Source organism: Primulina huaijiensis, chromosome 12, assembly GCF_012295235.1.
Source record: "Primulina huaijiensis isolate GDHJ02 chromosome 12, ASM1229523v2, whole genome shotgun sequence".
Lineage (NCBI taxonomy): Eukaryota > Viridiplantae > Streptophyta > Magnoliopsida > Lamiales > Gesneriaceae > Primulina > Primulina huaijiensis.
The window spans coordinates 1,947,299-1,966,190 of record NC_133317.1 but is presented as its reverse complement, the minus strand read 5'-3'; the positions used below and the strand labels follow the sequence as shown (position 1 = coordinate 1,966,190).

At 34.1% G+C, this 18,892-nt stretch overlaps 3 protein-coding genes across 7 annotated transcripts; 1 reads left to right on the top strand and 2 right to left on the bottom strand.

Moving 5' to 3' along the window:
- The first annotated feature begins 354 nt into the window (after positions 1 to 354).
- Positions 355 to 2,289, top strand: LOC140990502 (mannan endo-1,4-beta-mannosidase 5-like). The gene is made up of 5 exons (XM_073460225.1): positions 355 to 773; positions 875 to 1,078; positions 1,171 to 1,293; positions 1,401 to 1,603; positions 1,699 to 2,289. Exons 1-5 carry the CDS (start codon positions 405 to 407, stop codon positions 2,201 to 2,203), a joined length of 1,404 nt encoding a protein of 467 aa, XP_073316326.1. The 5' UTR covers positions 355 to 404; the 3' UTR covers positions 2,204 to 2,289.
- Positions 2,290 to 2,409: 120 nt separating this feature from the next.
- LOC140990503 (uncharacterized) lies at positions 2,410 to 5,357 on the bottom strand. Of its 2 annotated transcripts, none has more exons than XM_073460228.1 (2): positions 4,419 to 5,357; positions 2,410 to 2,778 (listed from the first exon to the last, which is right to left on the bottom strand). In XM_073460228.1, exons 1-2 carry the CDS (start codon positions 5,232 to 5,234, stop codon positions 2,647 to 2,649), a joined length of 948 nt encoding a protein of 315 aa, XP_073316329.1. In that variant the 5' UTR covers positions 5,235 to 5,357; the 3' UTR covers positions 2,410 to 2,646. The 2 variants fall into 2 exon arrangements, with proteins under 2 accessions (XP_073316329.1, XP_073316328.1); XM_073460227.1 differs by having other exon boundaries at positions 2,410 to 2,781; positions 4,419 to 5,353.
- Positions 5,358 to 6,648: 1,291 nt separating this feature from the next.
- LOC140989846 (uncharacterized) lies at positions 6,649 to 14,094 on the bottom strand. 4 transcript variants are annotated; one of them, XM_073459300.1, is made up of 21 exons: positions 13,937 to 14,083; positions 13,706 to 13,827; positions 13,450 to 13,612; positions 11,472 to 11,564; positions 11,295 to 11,351; positions 11,102 to 11,172; positions 10,885 to 10,984; positions 10,600 to 10,670; positions 10,423 to 10,523; positions 10,224 to 10,327; positions 10,080 to 10,133; positions 9,864 to 9,919; positions 9,687 to 9,725; positions 9,441 to 9,585; positions 9,010 to 9,191; positions 8,851 to 8,918; positions 8,665 to 8,737; positions 8,514 to 8,575; positions 7,508 to 8,438; positions 7,136 to 7,426; positions 6,649 to 7,043 (listed from the first exon to the last, which is right to left on the bottom strand). In XM_073459300.1, the coding sequence occupies exons 3-21, from the start codon at positions 13,516 to 13,518 to the stop codon at positions 6,776 to 6,778; spliced, it is 2,835 nt and encodes a 944-aa protein (XP_073315401.1). In that variant the 5' UTR covers positions 13,519 to 13,612; positions 13,706 to 13,827; positions 13,937 to 14,083; the 3' UTR covers positions 6,649 to 6,775. The 4 variants fall into 4 exon arrangements, with proteins under 4 accessions (XP_073315401.1, XP_073315398.1, XP_073315400.1 ...); XM_073459297.1 differs by lacking the exon at positions 13,706 to 13,827 and having other exon boundaries at positions 13,450 to 13,519; positions 13,937 to 14,094; XM_073459299.1 differs by lacking the exon at positions 13,706 to 13,827 and having other exon boundaries at positions 13,450 to 13,569; positions 13,937 to 14,093.
- Positions 14,095 to 18,892: the final 4,798 nt, after the last annotated feature.

Here is an 18,892-nt window from a genome sequence, read left to right as displayed (position 1 = left end):
ATTCTGATTTTTAGTTAATTAGAAGAAATAGTATTGCATATACGTGACAGACTTAAAAGAGATAATATCTGATGTTTCGGCCCCAACTAACTATGCGACACTTTCAAAATTTACAAGAAATAGCATTGCATATTCGTGACATGTATACGTACGTGTGTGGTTTTCATCTTCTTTGCTCAAAGGGGGAATTGAAAGAAGGAGCACGTTAAATTGGTCATCCACCACTCCACCGAAACTTTCATCTTTTCCCGCACCAAATAACATTTTTCTAGTTTATATTTCTATTTTTAGTATCCTCCATATCAGTATAAATACTCATGCATGCAATCAACCACTTACAACTACTCGAATCAACAAAGCTCATCGAACAATTAAATACATATTTCTGTCAAAGTGTTGGTAAAATGGCTGCTTCTTGTTTTAGCGCAAGACGGGCCCTCGTTAATTTTTACTATCATTTGCTTCTCTTGGTCAGTATTATTGGTAGCAGCAACCTGGTCCTATGTGACAACATTAATAATAAAAATTTAGGGTTCGTTAGAACAAGAGGCCCTCATTTTGTCTTGAATGGCTCGCCCTTTCTGTTCAATGGATTCAACTCGTATTGGATGATGCACGTTGCGTCTGATCCGAGCGAGAGATACAAAGTTTCTGAGGTGTTTAGAGAAGCCTCAGCAGCCGGCCTCACTGTTTGCAGGACTTGGGCTTTCACCGACGGCGGCGATCGCCCTCTGCAGATATCTCCTGGAACCTATGACGAACGTGTTTTTCAGGTAATATATACGAGTACATAACAGTTAATTAAGTAGTCGAACAAGAGATTGATTTGTTGTAGATTTGTCATAAATTAATAAATTCTTATATATGTATACAGGGTCTTGATTTTGTGATTTCCGAAGCAAAAAAGTATGGGATTCGTTTGATCTTGAGCTTCGTGAATAATTTCGATGACTTCGGGGGGAAGAAGCAGTATGCTGCATGGGGTCGAAATGCGGGTGGTTCGAGCCAACAGATCAACAATGATGATGATTTCTACACGCATCCACTTCTCAAAGATTACTACAAGAACCATATCAAGGTGTGTCACGATTATACACGTAAATTTATCAATTGAGACTTTAAGTTGAAAATATAATCAACTAATTAATTACTATCTATATTTGGCTGCAGAGAGTTGTGACAAGGTTGAACACAATAACAAAAATTGCTTACAGAGATGATCCCATAATCATGGCGTGGGAACTCATGAATGAACCCCGTTGCCAGGCTGACTATTCTGGAAAGACCATTAATGTGCGTATATTCAATAATTAGTGATAATACTAATCATTTATCGATTAATTTATTATATCTTAATATGGGCATGCATTACTTTTTTTTTCTTTAATAATTCTATGCAGTTTTGGGTTCAAGAAATGGCAAGTTTTGTGAAATCCTTGGACAAAAAGCACTTGGTTGAGATAGGCATGGAAGGGTTCTATGGAGACACGATGCCCGAGAGGAAGCAAATTAACCCTGGTTACCAAGTGGGAACAGATTTTATTAGTAACAATCTTGTCCCGCAGGTCGATTTCGCTACGATACATGCATACCCCGACATTTGGTCAGTTCGATTACCCATTTTTTAAGCTTTTAAATGATTTAAAAATTGATAAATACTTTTTTTTTTTTACAATAATTACTACTGCATAAATACAGGTTATCTGGTAAAAGTGAGAACGAACAAATGGGATTTATGGACAAATGGATGTGGAGTCATTTTGATGATTCTAGGAGAATCTTGAAGAAGCCACTGATAATGGCTGAATTTGGAAAATCCAGCAAAGATCCAGGATTCAGTTTGAATGAAAGGGACTTGTACATGGGCAATGTCTACAGAGACACATACAGGTTTGCAAGGTTAACCGGAGGTACAATGAGCGGAAGCTTAGTGTGGCAGATAATGGCACAAGGCATGGATTCTTACAACGATGGATACCAAATTGTTTTATCGCAGAGCCCTTCAACGGCTGGGATCATTTCAAGGCAATCTCATGCCATGACTGCCTTGTCTCACTTGCTCAACGGGCCTCATTCCATTGATCGTGTGGATGGAGCTGATAAGATCGCTCGTGGGTATCACCATCATCGTCGCCATACCAAAAAACATAATGCAAGACACACTCGTCCATCGGGACACATGAAAGATAAATCAGCTCCATGATGATTTAAAGAATACATCTTCTGTAAAATAAAATCGATCCAGAGGCGATCGAGGTTTAATTTAGCAAACCTTAAAATGTCTTTATTTAATGTATGTAATGTGTCGTGCACATGAAAACTTGTTCACCGGTGATGAAACTAACTTGGTTTCCCCAATGGATTTAATGTTGACGCAATGGTACAATAGCTATATGTAGAAATGAGAGCTTTCGAAGAAAATATTAAAGGTAATATTGACGACAAACATACTCCACATCGGTCAGGAGTTCGTTTTAGAATACATATATTCGCCTTCTGATGTTCATTAACTAAGATAAAGCAACCCCCTAATCTAGCAGATTGATGCACCCACAGATTATACACAAGTAAAACAACTACATGTTTCCTTCTTCTCTCTTTATGGTAATAATGTAAACAATACATATAACCACTTAAAATGCAGGCTTATCTGAGATGGGCCATTGCAGGCCAGGTTGTCACCCCGTCAGCAGGCAAAGAAGGCTGGATCATTGGGACACGCTTCACTACCCAGAATGCTTCGTTCAAACGAGCAGCACGGCTCATCACCTGAGATGCCTTCTGCGAAAATAGACACGATAAAAAAATTCGATAAAAAAGGCAACATGTTCTTCATCCAAGTGACATACCTAAGCATATGTCATACAGATGGATTTTGTTTCTTAGTACATCTCAACCATACACATGGCATGCATTATGTAAAGTCATTAATGTAGCAACTACCTAATCTATGTGGAATAACACATCGTGAGCAACTCTCCAGTGATATAATTTCTTCCAGACAAGAAAGTGATCTCAACCACAGCACAAAACATGAAGTCATTTTTGGGTGATAGAAAAATTTTGAAACTTCATCATCCTATCACCATCAGGTGTGGGAAACAAACACTCAACTAGTATCGTGATAAGCCACATCCTAATTGCTTGTCCTTCGTTTGGGTTACTCCACCTGGCATCAAGCACAAGATTTTTTCCATGAAAACTTGATTGTGTATACCAAATTCGTATCAACCCTAGCCTTACAACCTCTCACACCAACCTCTTAACCCAAAACGCCAAAGATTTTGTTTATGCAATATTTGCACGAAATATCGAACAGCGACTGCACTATGAGTAGGATGCATAATTGAAAATGACAGAAAACAGTTAGTGTGATTGTGTGAACACACATATTGACACCTAGAACATGCAGTGAGCCTACAATATGCCGAAGGAAAAACCAATGATGCCCAAGCCATCGAATAATTCAAAATCAGAAGAAGGTAACATCCAAATTTTTTAATGAGAATAATTGAAATAATGAGAAGTAGTAAATGATCTTCCCTATTATAAGCCCGAGCCCCTCGTGCCACCTCTGCACCTCTTTCAGCTTGTGAAGAGTGGTCGTAAAGGAATATCGCAGATCAAATTTTGAATGATTGATTGCATTTAACATGCAGTATGCTAATGTGTTTCTTTTCTCGAGTTGCAGGGCAAAAGAGATTCGCAGCCTAACAGAGTCTTGATTAAAAAGGCTCGGCCTTGGTTTCCATTACTCGGTAAACCTCTATATCATAGGAACCGACCTCGGTGTGACCCAACACGGATTTATCTAGTTTACTGAAAGCTTTTGAAGGCTCCTATATCATCAATACATTCTTAATAACCTGTCTTCAAGAATAGACCTTATTTAACTGGATTCAGATGCAAGATCCGTCATAATTTCATCAAACCAGTAATTCAAGCACATGCATCAACAAATAGTCTAAACTCTAATGCACGTGGTCTATCCTAACATGATAACAGGAATCCCAAAGTCCCCTTCACCCTAAAATAAACAAGGGATAGATTATTTAATCACTTATTAGTCTTTTTGTGTCACAAGAACAATATTTCAAGCTCTGCGTATTAACAAATCACAAGACAAATGAAAACCTCAAGCTACAGGGATAGAAAACCACACAAGGTAATAATAGACAGAATCACAGAAACTCAAGAATAGAATGAAATACTACTTTCAATAACATAAGCGTTTCTCTTCTCAGGTTCCCACAAAAGATACAATTTTTAAGCGAAGCCATTTAGCATAAAGTATAAACTGCGTATCAAAACATAAGCACACGTCTAGCGCAAAATAAAGCAGAATTCCATTTCAATTCCAACAAAAAGAAACATAAGAAATATGAAGATATATCATAAATCCACAAAAGATCGCTGACCTTAGCATCAACAGTAACCTTAATCTCCTTTCCCCTACTCTTCTTCTTCATTTTATAAAACCTGCGCCGCAGAATCAGAAAACCCAACACGGCAGCCGCCGCGGAGATGGTCCACACAGGACTCATCTTGAACATGCAGTATTTCAGAAGCTCCATAGGCATCTTCCACCACACCACACTACTCTTTTCAATTTCACCACTATTCTTGATTTCGTTAACATCAGAAAATTCACGCCCTTTTCCAATCTCATTCTCATGCTTTTCTTCCTCTGTGTCGTCGTGCAAAATCACATTACCTTCCAGACCCGAATCAGAATTCTCAACAAAGTCATTAACTTTCTCAGAAGAGGGTTCGAATCCCGTCGAATCTGAACATAAGTTCCCCAAATTATCCACCTTTCCCACTTTTTGCTCCACCATTTCCTCGACTCTATCATAACCCACATGCTTATTCTTGTCTTGGGTCACATTTCTACCATCCGAATCCTCGATCTTGCGATCTACAGACCGTTCGCTGCCGGAATCGGACCAAAACCCAGCCGTTTCCCTGTCGAGGTACCTAGTTGGATTCTCGTCCAACCCGGGATCAATCCAACTCGGGTTATCCGACCCAGCGGACTTATTATCGTCAAATTCCTCGCCATATCGATCCAAAGCATCCAACGAGAAATAATTTGCCCGAATCAACCTCCCAGAATCTATTTCATCGAAGGAGCTAACGGAATCAATCCGAGTAACCGGAATCGCCTCGGAATCCAGGCCGGGTTGAAGCACCTCCCAATCGTTAAACTCATTCGTAGCCTCCACCATATCCATAGCGGCTGATGATTCGCTCGAGACTCGAGTAGATGGAAAATGGATTACGAGAAGAGAGTGGAAACAGGGGATGAACCTTTTAATGCTAACTTGTATAAATATTCTTTACTCTCGCAACATGTTAAGCTTTATTTAATTTCTCCGCTATTAGATATTTTGTGGACTGTAGTAGTATTCATATGTTAACTAATTTTTTATTTTTATAGTAAAACAAGGCATTAAATTTTTAAAAAGGTCTTTTGTGAGACGATATCAGGAATTTTTATATGTGAAATGGGTCAATTCTACCGATATTCTTAACATAAAAAGTAATATTTTTTAATGGATGACCCAAATAAGATATCTATCTCACAAAATACGATCCATGAGATCGTCTCACATAAATTTTTGTCTTAATTCTATGACAACTCATTAATGTTTGTTCACTTATTTATTTAACAACAATTTTTTAATTAAAAAATTGTTAAGTTTATTGTTTGATCGTAATAATGATTTTTCTTTGTACGATGATATATATTTTCTTTGTATCATAAGTGTAGTCGTGGCAGACTCACCACACCTATCAATTTTTGGTTCGTCATTTTCTATAATTATAAGTTATCGATATGTTTATTTTATTTATTTTGTTTAGGGATAACAAAAAATACTAAGTTGTGGAATCGGAAACTTTGTCGTCTGCGGCGTTTCTTCCCTTCATGACACCAAGAAAACACGTAACATTGGCCGGAGACTTATATATTATTGAATTGAAAGATTAGAATTTTCGAAATCACCTTCTATTTATTATTGTTAGATTAGATTGTTTCCGGCCACGTTTCCGGGACATGTTTTCGTTTTTAAAAGTAAAATATATTTGTGGGAATTCATTGAAATTGTAAGTTTAATTTATGATATAAAATTGTAATTCAATTTCAAAAATAAAAGAAATAGGAAGAAAGAAAAATGGTGACGAGGTATTTTGGTATTACAAAAAAATACAAAAAATTAATATATCATTTTAAAATCATATCAAACATTATATAATTTATCTCACCAAATTATTTCTTTTTATCTATCATTTTCTTTATCTCTCTTACTATATATACTATATTTATCATTTTTCATCAACCAAACGATACCTTCGAGTAATCCGATGACAAAAAATGAATCACGACATTTTTTCATATGAGTAATGCATTGATGTATTTGAAAAAACAAATATATATGACCCATTTTTTTAAAGCATTGGGTCATTGTCGATAAATATATATATTAATGATTTAATATACTTGAGGATGATAAGATTTAATAAATTTTTGAATAAATTATAAGTAAAATTATTGTAATCGTCCATCCCGACTTGGCAGAATATCGTTTCCGCCATTAGCGAATAAGCTTGGATAGGACAATGAAATACAGTTTCAGAAATTACATGTACTGAAACAAGTATTTTGAATAAATGGTTCAGGGATTCCTCTGAGTGGATTCGTGAGGTTTTTGGGTTAGGCTCGTAAAAATAGGAAGAAACGAAAGGAACTCAAGGAAGGACATACAAATAATGGTCATATTATTGACTTTCTAACAAGAAATTCATGGATTAACTGTATATAACTCTTAGGAAGCTCTTGTTTTGGCAACATCAAGAGACGTGCCACCTTCTCAAATCCTGCATGCTGCTGCACCAAAGAGCTTGCTGATCTCACTCCTTGTTTCCATGGCTTCGGGTTCGACAAGGCCCATTGCATCGACCATACAGCCAGCGGCCGCATGTAGGACAGTGATCTAAACTCGCCATCTGAAGTCCACGCTTCCGGGGTTTGGAAAGATACTCTGTGTTTTGAATTCGGAATCCATTTGGAAAATATGCATAAATGCAGATTCTAGAAATCTATTAAGGAATAACTTAAAACAAAACAACTTACCCGAGGCCCTGTTCAGACCAGGCAGCTTCATGTATGCCAAATGCTGTCTTGAATGCCATATCGATCTTATCCTCTTGTATCATTGTGGCAGCAAGAGAATACGTAACTCCAGCCCACACTTCTCTTGACTGCATGGCCGACATGTCCACTTTTCCATTGGCTTGCATCCCATTAATTGCACCCCTCGTCCCTCCCTCAAATTTCAGCACGTTGAAATTATATATTTTTTCGAGCACACTTTCTATTCTCTTTTCGTCAGCAATCGGTGAAAGACCACAAGCTCCAGCATACCTGTCATGAAGCTTATTTCTTGTTCACAGAAAGAAAATGCTTACAAGTTACTACTTAGTATGTTAAATTCAAGATACATACCATTGACCCGCCAATTGATCTGCTTGAATTGATGTGCTAGTTTTAGCAGAACTGCTGTCATAGTTGAAGTAAGAACCGTTCCAAAGTTTTTTATCATATACAGACTTCGCCTTTTCAAATTTAAACCATAAGTAATCAGCAGATGAATTATCACCAAGTTCACGTGCCATTGCTGAGGCAGCTTGAAGGGCTGCCACCCATAATCCACCACAATACGCGCTAACGCCTGTAACAGTCCATACATCATATGTCTGATCGGGGAATCCTTCATTCTCTATCATACCATCACCATCTTTATCGAATTGATCCATGTAAGCTATTGCCATGAACACCGCAGGCCAAACAGCCCGCGCAAACCTTATATCACCGGTGGCAACCATATCTCTGTATACTTGAAGGACAAATTTTGAGTTCAAATCTTTCCACCTGTCTGTGTTGAAAAAGTTGTAAGCGTTTACTTCAAACCATGGGTCATTGATCCCAATATCATGAGGAACAGCACCAAGAGCTTTTCGTGGAACAAATGTACCATCGCTCATTAGTTGCATTTTACGTGAATCGTGCATCATCACTGCCATTGCAAAATCTCTTTGTATACTCAGCTCCAGCTCTGGAAATAGCATTACTAGCGCAAAAGATGAATAAAAGTGGACATCGTAGGTATTCCACATGTGATATTCCATCCCTTCTAGATATAGAAGCTGGCCAACATTTTCATCTCCATGCTGAAGCAAAAATGGTCCGAAAGCTGAATTTGAAGTCATGGGAGAGTGCATTCTCTCCGAAACAGTTTGCATCCTTTCTAATATTTCGGCAGAGGTGTCGCTTTGATGGACAAAATCAAGAGTTCTATCAGTGACTGATTTTTTCCCATGAAGGGAAAATCTCTGCTGTCCGATAGTTGAAATATTTTGCAGTGGTAGGGATCCATCTGTGAGCAATAAAAGGTGATTATGGACTTGATGAAAACAAACATCAGAGAAATATATCCTGGTTTCTAGTTAACCTGTCCAGATCGTTCCTCCAGCATTGAGGTAATAGAGCTCATTGAAAAGTAGTAAAGGGTACCTAAAAAAATTCAATTCAGTTCAGAATAAACGAGAAATCAGGACACCCAAGCATATTTGCACTGGACACTGAATTCATTTTACTGTTACCATTCTGGAAGCCTTTTGTCTTCAAGGATTGGCCTTTGCCATTCTTCAATCTTGAGCTCCCAGTTTGTGTGTTCTGGTTGCATAAAAACCACAAGCATTTAAAGAGATGTTTAAAAAAAGTATTTGATAACAGATTTTTGCTATTCCAAAAATCTAAGTTTTAATATAACTATTATATAATGCTACCTAATATGGCATCACGTGCAATACTTGCTGCAGAGTTCCCTTGGGTGCCATAAAATTTTGTATAGCGCCTGCCAGGTCATTGACATGCATGTTATACACAGTCATTATCTGCGTGTTGGTTAGAAGATCTGAGAATATAGTCTATAGTTCTTTACTTACCTGTGGTATGTTTTCCCGCTGTAAAATCTTACTTCAGGACTGTCCCATGCTAGTGAAAAAGTCACGGTGCGAGTGGATCCAGAAGGAATGGTAACAGAAGCGGCTATAGCAGCTCCTATAGATGACCCTGGCTCTGAAGATAGAGGCTTTTCGTCATGTTTAAGGGCATCAAATGACCTATGCTGTGAGTAAAGAAAAGGATTTTATGAAAGAGATAAATGATCATTAATGTTTTTATTGTGGTAATGGAAAAAAAATTCATGAATATATAGTGGCATGATAATTAAAGGATGCAGAAGCTAATTCACTCGTCTCTAGGTGGAAAAAAGCTGACCATTTTGACATCCTTTTTTTTTAGGCATAACCAATTTGATATCTGATACAACATAAACAATTAAGTGGATAGTGGGATAATACGATAACAAACTCACCTCTTTAATTTCATTCCACATTTCTTTTGCATTTATTATTTTGGAATTTCCAGATATCATAAAGCAAGGACATTCTGATACATGAACCTCATCCGTCTCTTGAGCGGCTATGGCATAAGTAACAGAAGGGTTGCCATTTGTAGCGCTACACATTTGCATATAAGTTTAAGTTATTATCAAATGGATTATATATGAAGCATTACAACAGAAAAATCAACGATGATGATAGATTTGCACAAGGCTTACCAGTGATGCAGAAGCACGGTATGTACACCACCTTCCATCCTACAAGAATTGTGAAAGTTAAGTTTAGATTGTATCAATAACTATGTACTTCTAAGTTTTATCAGAAAATGTTATTTAATATGTTAATGAAATCTACAAGTGCTTAGAAAATGAGAAATGAAATTCATGAACCCATACTCTGTCCTTTTGTTATGATGATTGCCATTAGATCCTGATGTTCCACCAGCAGAGTTCTGTACAACGGATAATAAGTGCTAAGTGAGAATTCATATTCAACTTATGTTAAAGATGGGGATTTTTCCAGCATAGCAACTATCTTGTGAACTTCGTATACTAATGCTAACCAAAGTTCCACAAGAGTTGAGAATATTGAAATTTTAGATTAATGCATACCTCCCACGTGAAAAGTACCGTAGCATCAGCAGCAGTCCTCCCTGAGTTGGTGAGCTGCGAAATGTTGTAGGAAATATGAGGGTCAAAAATCAAGCCGAATGACTCCTTCTAGGGTGAAAAGAGCATGCTATTTAGGACACCTACCGTAAATGCGAAAACAGCTACAGGGAAGCTGCTCTCTTTGTAATTATGTGGAATAAATGGAGAAATCTGACGACATACAACGCTGATTTCTGGATCAGGTAAACCTGTAGAAAGCCGTTGGTGCGATGAAAGGGAAAATTTATCAAAAGTATCGATCTTGAATTACAACCAAACAAGTGTGATTATGAATTCAATATACCTTTATATTCCGTCCAAGCTCTTGGATATAAACCGTGGTAAGTGCATTTTTCACCGTCAAGGTCCCAATCCCAAGAACCAATGCCTGTTCCTGTTTTGTCCCTGCATGTTCAGTTATTATTAGTTCAAATTTCTAGTTGATGTTAAACATTTCCTGGGTGCATATTTTGTTGCTTACTCGATGGTTTTTGAACTTCTGGGGCACAAAACTGTGGAGGATGTGCCTCCATTGGGACGTGAAACAAAAACCTGAAAACACAAAAGTTGTAAGCTAAACATATTTATGCCATCTCCACTGAAACAGACAGTATGATGCATAATTCGCCGAAGACTTCAAAGGGCAACTATGTTCGAATATTTGTTTTTTCCCAAGTTCCATTGTATGTTGCCGTGTGAATGCTTGAATTAGAAGTCTGTAAGACAGCAGGACTTAAATTTTGAAACATCATATGAAAATACTTACGGAGAACTGGTTTGCAAGAACTGGGGCGTCTTCGCATGTTCTAGGGAAGACTTGAAACCTTTGGAACTCCCCTCTGAAACTTCTTCCGATGCTTCCACAACTGAAAAATGAACGAATAATGAAATGCTAGTGCCTGAATTGGTTTGAAATACACGTATAAAAACGTCGACAATTGAAGTACGTGCAAACAGACAAGTCAAGAACGAACTCTCATTACCCAATACCACCCAAGGGAATGCCATGGTAACTAGTGTTGAGTCGCTTATGATTGGGATCAGAAATCGTTGGCTGCAAGGGAAAGATACAATTGAAGTGATGGATCGATCAAACAAAACTAAGAGCTCAAAATTACATGTCCACTCGTATCACAGTATAGCAACAAAATCAGAAAATGGGATAAAGGACATTACAGCTCCCTTGTCTGCTTCTTCCTTTATATGCCGAAACAACCGCATGCCCAATGGAAGCTTAATTTCATCGAAGCAAAGAAAACAAAAATAAGAACACTAGACAAGGATGAATGAAGAAAAATCAATCAAGCAATCTCAGTATCTTCAGAAACTCTGGAAGCTAAGAATATTCATTACCAGATGCAAAATTTCTCCGATTTTGAAAGAGAACTCAGGAGCTAGAGTGGCCTTGCAGTTAAGCTTGCGTTTCCAGCTCAATGGTGGAACAACCTAGAATTCAAATACGAAGAGACAGGCACATGCATATAAGCATCAAGAGCAACTGTATTTTTTATGTTATAAAATTTTCATAATTTTTTATCAGCTATAAATAAAATATTAATATTATTCTTAAAATTAATTTTAAGAATATATAAAAATGCTGGGATTACAAAATTTTGATTTGCCAATATTTTGTTAAATTTTGGGATAAAATACAAAATATAAAGGATATTTATTTTTTATATCATATTTTTTTTACAAATATCTAAAAATTTTAGAATGTAAAAATATTATTTTTTAACTATACTCATTTGCATGTGCACGCGCTAAGTTTTAAAATAAACCATACATGTTTTGTTTTATATTCTGACAATATTTATATACAAAGTAAGTATAAATTTGATAGATAATATTTTATTTTAAAATAAATATATATTAATATTAATAATATTTATTTTATAAGATATAGTTAAAAATAAATTAAATTCAAATTTTAAGCCACAAAAAACAATATGATGTGGAATAGAATATTACAAACATAAAAGCGTGAAAGAACTGGATTGAAATTTTTTGGAATATTAAGCATAAACTAAAATGAAAATAAAATTGATGGAAAATGTTTTAAATATTTATTTTGTGTATTTTCTGAATTTGAGGATATTGATGACATATTTAACTGAGTAATTAAACTTTTAGATAACTTATTTTAGGAATTAAAGATTAATAATGAATTTACTAAAAATGATTAACAATTAATTGAAGGACAACATTATCAATTCATGATATAAAAATGAAAAAGCTGGAGTGTATTTAAAAATAATTGAGTATAAATAAAACTCCTCTATTATTTAGTTACATCATTACTCGTCAATATATAATTCTTACACGGAAGAATTTGACTTGGACTTACAAAATATGGATTTCTAATAATATCGAATTTAGAATATGTCTGAAAATCCCTTATAATTATCATTAATTTGATGGAAAATCGTTTGAAATTCTTTAATAAAATTTAAATTTCCGAAATAACTAAAATATATGAAAATAATCAATGCTCAAAACTTAATTTGATTCATCAGTCAAAACGAGACTGTCGTACATGATTTGTCACGTTTATCTTAATATTTTAGTCTACATATTTATCGAAAAATAACGTGATAAAGTTTTATCGTCGAAAGAAAAAACTATATGTTTGTGGGGACTGTGAGGACTAGGCTAACATAATTGGATGGCAAGTTGAGAGGCCAACAAGATGGATGAATTAAGAAAAAGCATGATAAATTAAACTAATTAATTAATTTGCAGTCAACGTAGTACAGCACGTACCGGCTCATGTTAATCGGTCCATTCAGTTCGATTTTATTTCGATTTTTTCGGTTTTTTATTTTACAAATATATAATCCGATATCCGAACTATTTTTCTTTGGTTCGGTTCGATTTTCTACCGAAATGGTTCGGTTATTTCGGTTTTAATGCAATTATTTAAATTAATTAGATAAATATATTGTAAATATAATATGTTATCTTTTTACATGATTTCTCATTAAAACATTTAAATATAAAGTTAAATGAATTACATAAATAACAACCAACTAAATATTATTCAAAATAATTATTCATTCACTAATATCATCTCAAAAAATATATAATAAAAATAAAATTATTAATTTAATGAAATTTTGGTTTTTTCGGTCGATTCGGTTTTGATATATATAATCCGAAACCGAACCAAATACATTTCGATTTTAACATTTAAATCCGAATTATAAAATTCGATTTTCGGTTTTTCTTCGATTTGAATTTTCAATTTTTTCACTTTTTATCCGAAATTTAAACATATGTTAGCTCCGCTCCTACTTCGATCTATTACGAATGAAAGTCAGAGTTCAATTACCTTTTTCTTCGAAGAATCTGAATGAAATTCCTTCTCTGATTCAAAACTACCTGCAGCACCATTCTCCATCCTGATGGGAATCCAACCACGCACAGAGTTACTATCGATCGTCGGCAGATTCTTATAAAGCACACGCACAGTTAATATGCTGATCCAAATCCAAATCCAACCATTAATCAATTAATAAAATGCATCCCTGATCGTCGGCAGATTCTTAGAAAGCACACGCACGGTTAATATGCTGATCCAAATCCAACCATTGATCAATTAATAAAATGCCTCCCCAGCCCTCTCAACAATACAACTACTGATCTATAAAATTATTATTTGCAGCCCTTTTGTCTTCTCCGACGTAGTGATCACCAGCTACCCCTAATGCTATGGAAGCATAAACACACGCACACGCACACGNTTTATTGCAGCAAAAGTTAGCAAGCTCCATTAACGATCGAAAAGGAGCAGATTAAAGGATGAGATGGGCACAAACCTGGGTTGATCGGAGATGGATCTGTGGGGTTGCGTTATAGCTATATCACCAGCTAGTTAAGGGAGATCAGTTAATAAATCAAGAATGGAGAAACTGAAATCAGTCAGGCATATTTATTCGTTGGATGGTTGAATAGTAAAACTATGCGTGCGTTCGAGTCTTGAATCCTTCGTTGAAAAGGATAATATTTAAAATATTAAATAAATCATTTTCACAACAGTTTCGAATTTATTTTCTATCAAAATTTTGACTTCATAAAATAATTTTTCCTTTTTACTATAGAACCTGTGCGCCATTGTTTTTCGAAGGTTAATCTATCCTGAATCGAAAGTATTTTTCTTTCATATTTCAATATTTTTAGATCATGTGAATTCTCTGTATTTTTATGGAGATTGACATATATGTTAATAATTTAAAAATAACATTTAATCAAATCGTAATGGGAGAAATAATCCAAATATAACTCAATGCACACTACATAAATCTCGAGCCAAATAAAATATCCTTGTCTCATGAATATGTTTTGTGGTCATCGACTACACATTGTAAGCGCATAAAATATCAATAATTTTTATTGTGAATAGTATTAATATAATTTATACAACAAATATATATATATATATGTATATTTAGCGTTTCATAGCATCTTATAAATAATTAAACATATATAATTTAACACGACTTTGAATTTTGACAACGACAGATTTGAGTATCGGTGAAATATGTATTATATCCTTTAATTCTATTCCAAATTGTTAGGCTTGGTAGCGGCATTCAAAGCTTTGAACTTTATTATTATTATTATTATTATTATTATTATTATTAAGCAAAAAGACGATCTCACGGGTAGTATTTTGTGAGACAGATCTTTTATTTGGGTCATCCATGAAAAATATTATTTTTTATGCTAAGAGTATTACTTTTATTGTGAATATCGGTAGGGTTGATCCGTCTCACAGATGAAGATTTGTGAGACCGTCTCACAATAGACTTATTATTATTATTATTATTATTATTATTATTATTATTATTATTATTATTATCATGCATCAATAAAATCAAACTAGGGATACACGGTCCAATTTAAAACAATTTTTATTTTTAAGACTGATAGACCTCTCAGTTGTCACCCCTCTAGATAACTCCCAACTTGTTTTTCAACAATAAGCAGCAAGAAAAATAATTCTAAATGTTTACTCTGTTATCCATCGAATATTAATATTCAAAAAATTAGATCAAATTAGTTTTATTTTTAATATATTTGAGTGAAAAGTTAACAAAAAATTAGAGTAAAAACAAACAATTTCAAATTATAAATATATTTTGGTTTGGTTTTATCGATTCTAATTTTAAAATACATCGAGTTTGAAAATTTTTAGCTAGGATATATATAAATATGTGCCATTTAAAGCAAATTCGGATTTTTAATTTAAAAATTTAAGCAATTATTCGTTTTTTTTTTTATGTCAAGATCGATCATTGATCGAACCACGAATATGACAAAATCAGTGTTCAAATCAAACACAACACAAATATAAAAGTGAAAATGATGGTTTCCAAAACTTTATAAGAGTCTGAGCCTGACTGAATATTAAAGAGGAATTAATTTTTCAAAATAATAAAAAAAAAAAAATCAAAACTTCAAAAGAGGAAAAAAAAAATTGCATGTGAATGTGACGATTATTGATTAGATTCAGACTTCACGTGACAGGGAAAAAAAATCAAAATTAATAATATCATTTGTCAATGTCATGATAAAAAAAAAAATCAAGATTAATAGAGTAAGTCTCTTGTGACATGGTCGCACGAATTTTTATTTGTGAGACAGGTCAACCCTACCGATATTCACAATAAAAATTAATACTCTTAGCATAAAAAGTAATATTTTTTCATGGATGACCCAAATAAGATATATGTCTCACAAAATACGACCCGTGAGACCGTCTCACACAAGTTTTTGTTAAAATAATAATATCATTTGTCAATGTCATGATAGATAGTGATTGAAAATAAAGTCACACAGATTTCATCAAATATTATTATGACTTTATTCATATCAACATTTACATTATGTCGCTTGATCGGCTCAAATTCAACTCACAATTCTATACGCATTTCGTTATTAAATTGTTTTCATCATCAATGTGCACACATTTCCATACACCAAACTTCCGATAATAATTTATTTAATAATAATTGTAATTATTATATCAAGACTTAAATTATAAAGAATTATGACTGAAAGACGTCATTTTTTTTAAAATTAAAGTTAATAACGACAACAATAATAATTGAAATAATTTTCATGACAAATATTCATAAAGATATTGAGTGTATTAATTGAAAACAATTTCATTTCACTTTATCACGCCATTTTGGAAGAAAATAGAGACCAAAATCTATTCTACAAATTGGATGCGTTGAAGATTAAACAAAAGTTGTCCAAAAAACGTTACATCATGGGATAAAGAGGTATGGTCCAAGTTGGATTTCATAAAATCCGTTGCACCATTAAAATCTATCCGGGTGAAAAAATAGAAAATATCCGTCACCCGCCTCACACTACATCAACGACTGTGGAATGATTTGGGAAGGTTCCTGCGAGAATTCGAGCCTTCCTAGAAAACTTGCACAATGCAGCAGCTCTCTCAAAGTTTGGGCAGCTGATCGATTCCATAACTTGAACAGGAGGATAGCCAGAATTCGAAAGAAGTTTGATAGGTTGATGAATAACCAGAAAATGAATCGTACTTTCTTTTCAAAAGAAATAAGTAGAGGAGAAAGTGAAATGAATGCAACATATGCAGAAAATCTGATGATCAAAAGTGTTTTTTAGTTGTATTTGATCATGTATTAATAGATTTCAATCATCAGAGACATGTTGTTTCATCAAAGATGTGTCATTTCATCCAAAATTCTGATGAAAAACGTCAAGAGACGCTATTTGGATCGAAGATATCATGAAAACTCGTAACTTTTAATCAATCGGCAATGTCAGACGCCTAGGCGCCTTCCTCACGACCTTGGAAATTCCAAGGCACTGAGGGATGTTCTTAGGCATCTCCTCCACGACCCTAAAATAATCCATGGCATTGGGGAGGCGCTTAGGCCTCCACTTTGGGGCGCTTTCCCTGAGGCGTGAAACATTATTTTGCTTAAATTTGACTCATTAAGTCTTAAAACATTCCAACAATTCTCCACATTAATGAAATTAATGTATGAATGCAAATGATATCGAAAGAGAGTATACACGGAATATTATCACATCAGGATAGAGGGTTTTTGGTATTAACCTTCTTTAGTAGAATACTATTGGATTTAATGGGACACGAAGTGAACTTGATGTCTTGAACTTCTTGACGATTTATGTAAAACCAGACAACAAGACCTACACGATAACTTTCCTACCATTCCCATTTGGTTTTTTATTGATCATGTCTGTTTTGGCCTGAAACACTTAATGGTTTCGTAAGTATTTCGTTGAGGTGGATCATCTTCACACTTACATATGTGGTTTATTTTTAAGAGTACCATACATTAGTACTCTTCCTTTAACAAGCTAAGGAACCATTAAAATTCCAATATTTAACATCACTACATTGGTATGTATCAACACTCGTTGTCCTAAAAATGAGAAGGGAAAAATTCCCGAGTGTTAGCTCAAGTTTTTTTATAATTTAGTTGTCTTATTAAACCAAAATCTTGGAATCTCTAATCAACAAGGTTGAGTTTCCAATATAAAAACTTTATTTTATAGGTTTTAAACACATTCATTTTAGACAAGTTGTATACTTAATATCTATTTAATTTTTTTGTAAGCGGATCCGCCAAGTCATCTTTTGATTTAACAAAATAAATAGATATAACTCTATTTGAGATCAATTATCCCACTGTATTATGTCTTTGACGAATATATCAAGACTTACCATTGTATATGTTTTGTGTTTTTGCAATTGTTGACTGACTGTTGCAATGTATCATTATTTTATACACTAGTTTCGTTTAACATGGAATATCCTCTAGAAATTTGTGAAGCTACTCTGCTTCTTCCGCAACTTTATTAAGTGATATAAATTCATATTTCATTATCGATCTAGCTATGCAAGTTTGTTTGAATGATCTGCTACCACCAATGCTAAATACAGACACTAGTAGATTTCGAATATTTGGTGTCAGCAATCCAATTAGCATCATCATATACATCTAACATTGCATGATATTTTGTATAATACAAACTATACTCCAAGGTATGTCTTAAATATCTAAGCACTCTTGTCAAAGCCTTCCAATGAACATCATTAGGATTACTCTTGAATCGACTCAACTTATTCATCGCACAAAAGATGTTCGGTTGAGTACAGTTAGTAATGTATATAAGGCTTCTAATAATTCAAGAGTAATTTTTTTTAGTGATTGCAAAAACTTTCTTATCTAGTCTTAGCCTTAATCTAGTTTTTCAATTTATTTTTTAGTGATTGCAAACACTCTTTTATCTAGTCTTAGCCTCAAGCTAGCTTTTCAATTTATTTTTTTCTATGTAATGAGTCACTTTTATTTTATTTGTCTGAGTTGATGTACTTCTTTTAAACACAAAAATTTTACGAAACTGACTCATTAGTCAATTTTTTAGACATAATTGACACATAAAAATTATTATTTTTCATGTTCAAACGATTAATTTTCATTGCAGCTATGAGCCAAGCCTATCCGTCTTACAAAAGACATGCTCTTTTTTAAAAATAATCGTAAATATTTTTCATTTCAGAGTACTATCATTACATTCATTTACGCATGAATATGGATGACAAAAGATTTGGGTAGAATCGTGCTCGATCCATTTGAAGATGGATTGAGCTAGTAAAATAGATGTATACTTAAGGTTATACTCACGATGACATTTTTTCTTCCCAGAGTAATAGAGAATAAAAAATAAAAGAGATGTAACCGAATTCAATT

Coding starts and splice junctions, on each gene's coding strand:
- LOC140990502 (XM_073460225.1), top strand. CDS start 405: ATGGCTGCTTCTTGTTTTAGCGCAAGACGGGCCCTCGTTAATTTTTAC. Junction 774..874: donor ATGACGAACGTGTTTTTCAG/GTAATATATACG, acceptor ATATGTATACAG/GGTCTTGATTTTGTGATTTC. Junction 1,604..1,698: donor CATGCATACCCCGACATTTG/GTCAGTTCGATT, acceptor GCATAAATACAG/GTTATCTGGTAAAAGTGAGA.
- LOC140990503 (XM_073460227.1), bottom strand. CDS start 5,234: ATGGATATGGTGGAGGCTACGAATGAGTTTAACGATTGGGAGGTGCTT. Junction 2,782..4,418: donor AGGTTACTGTTGATGCTAAG/GTCAGCGATCTT, acceptor CTATTTTCGCAG/AAGGCATCTCAGGTGATGAG.
- LOC140989846 (XM_073459297.1), bottom strand. CDS start 13,518: ATGGAGAATGGTGCTGCAGGTAGTTTTGAATCAGAGAAGGAATTTCAT. Junction 9,586..9,686: donor ACCGTGCTTCTGCATCACTG/GTAAGCCTTGTG, acceptor GCAAATGTGTAG/CGCTACAAATGGCAACCCTT. Junction 9,192..9,440: donor TGTGGAATGAAATTAAAGAG/GTGAGTTTGTTA, acceptor CTTTACTCACAG/CATAGGTCATTTGATGCCCT.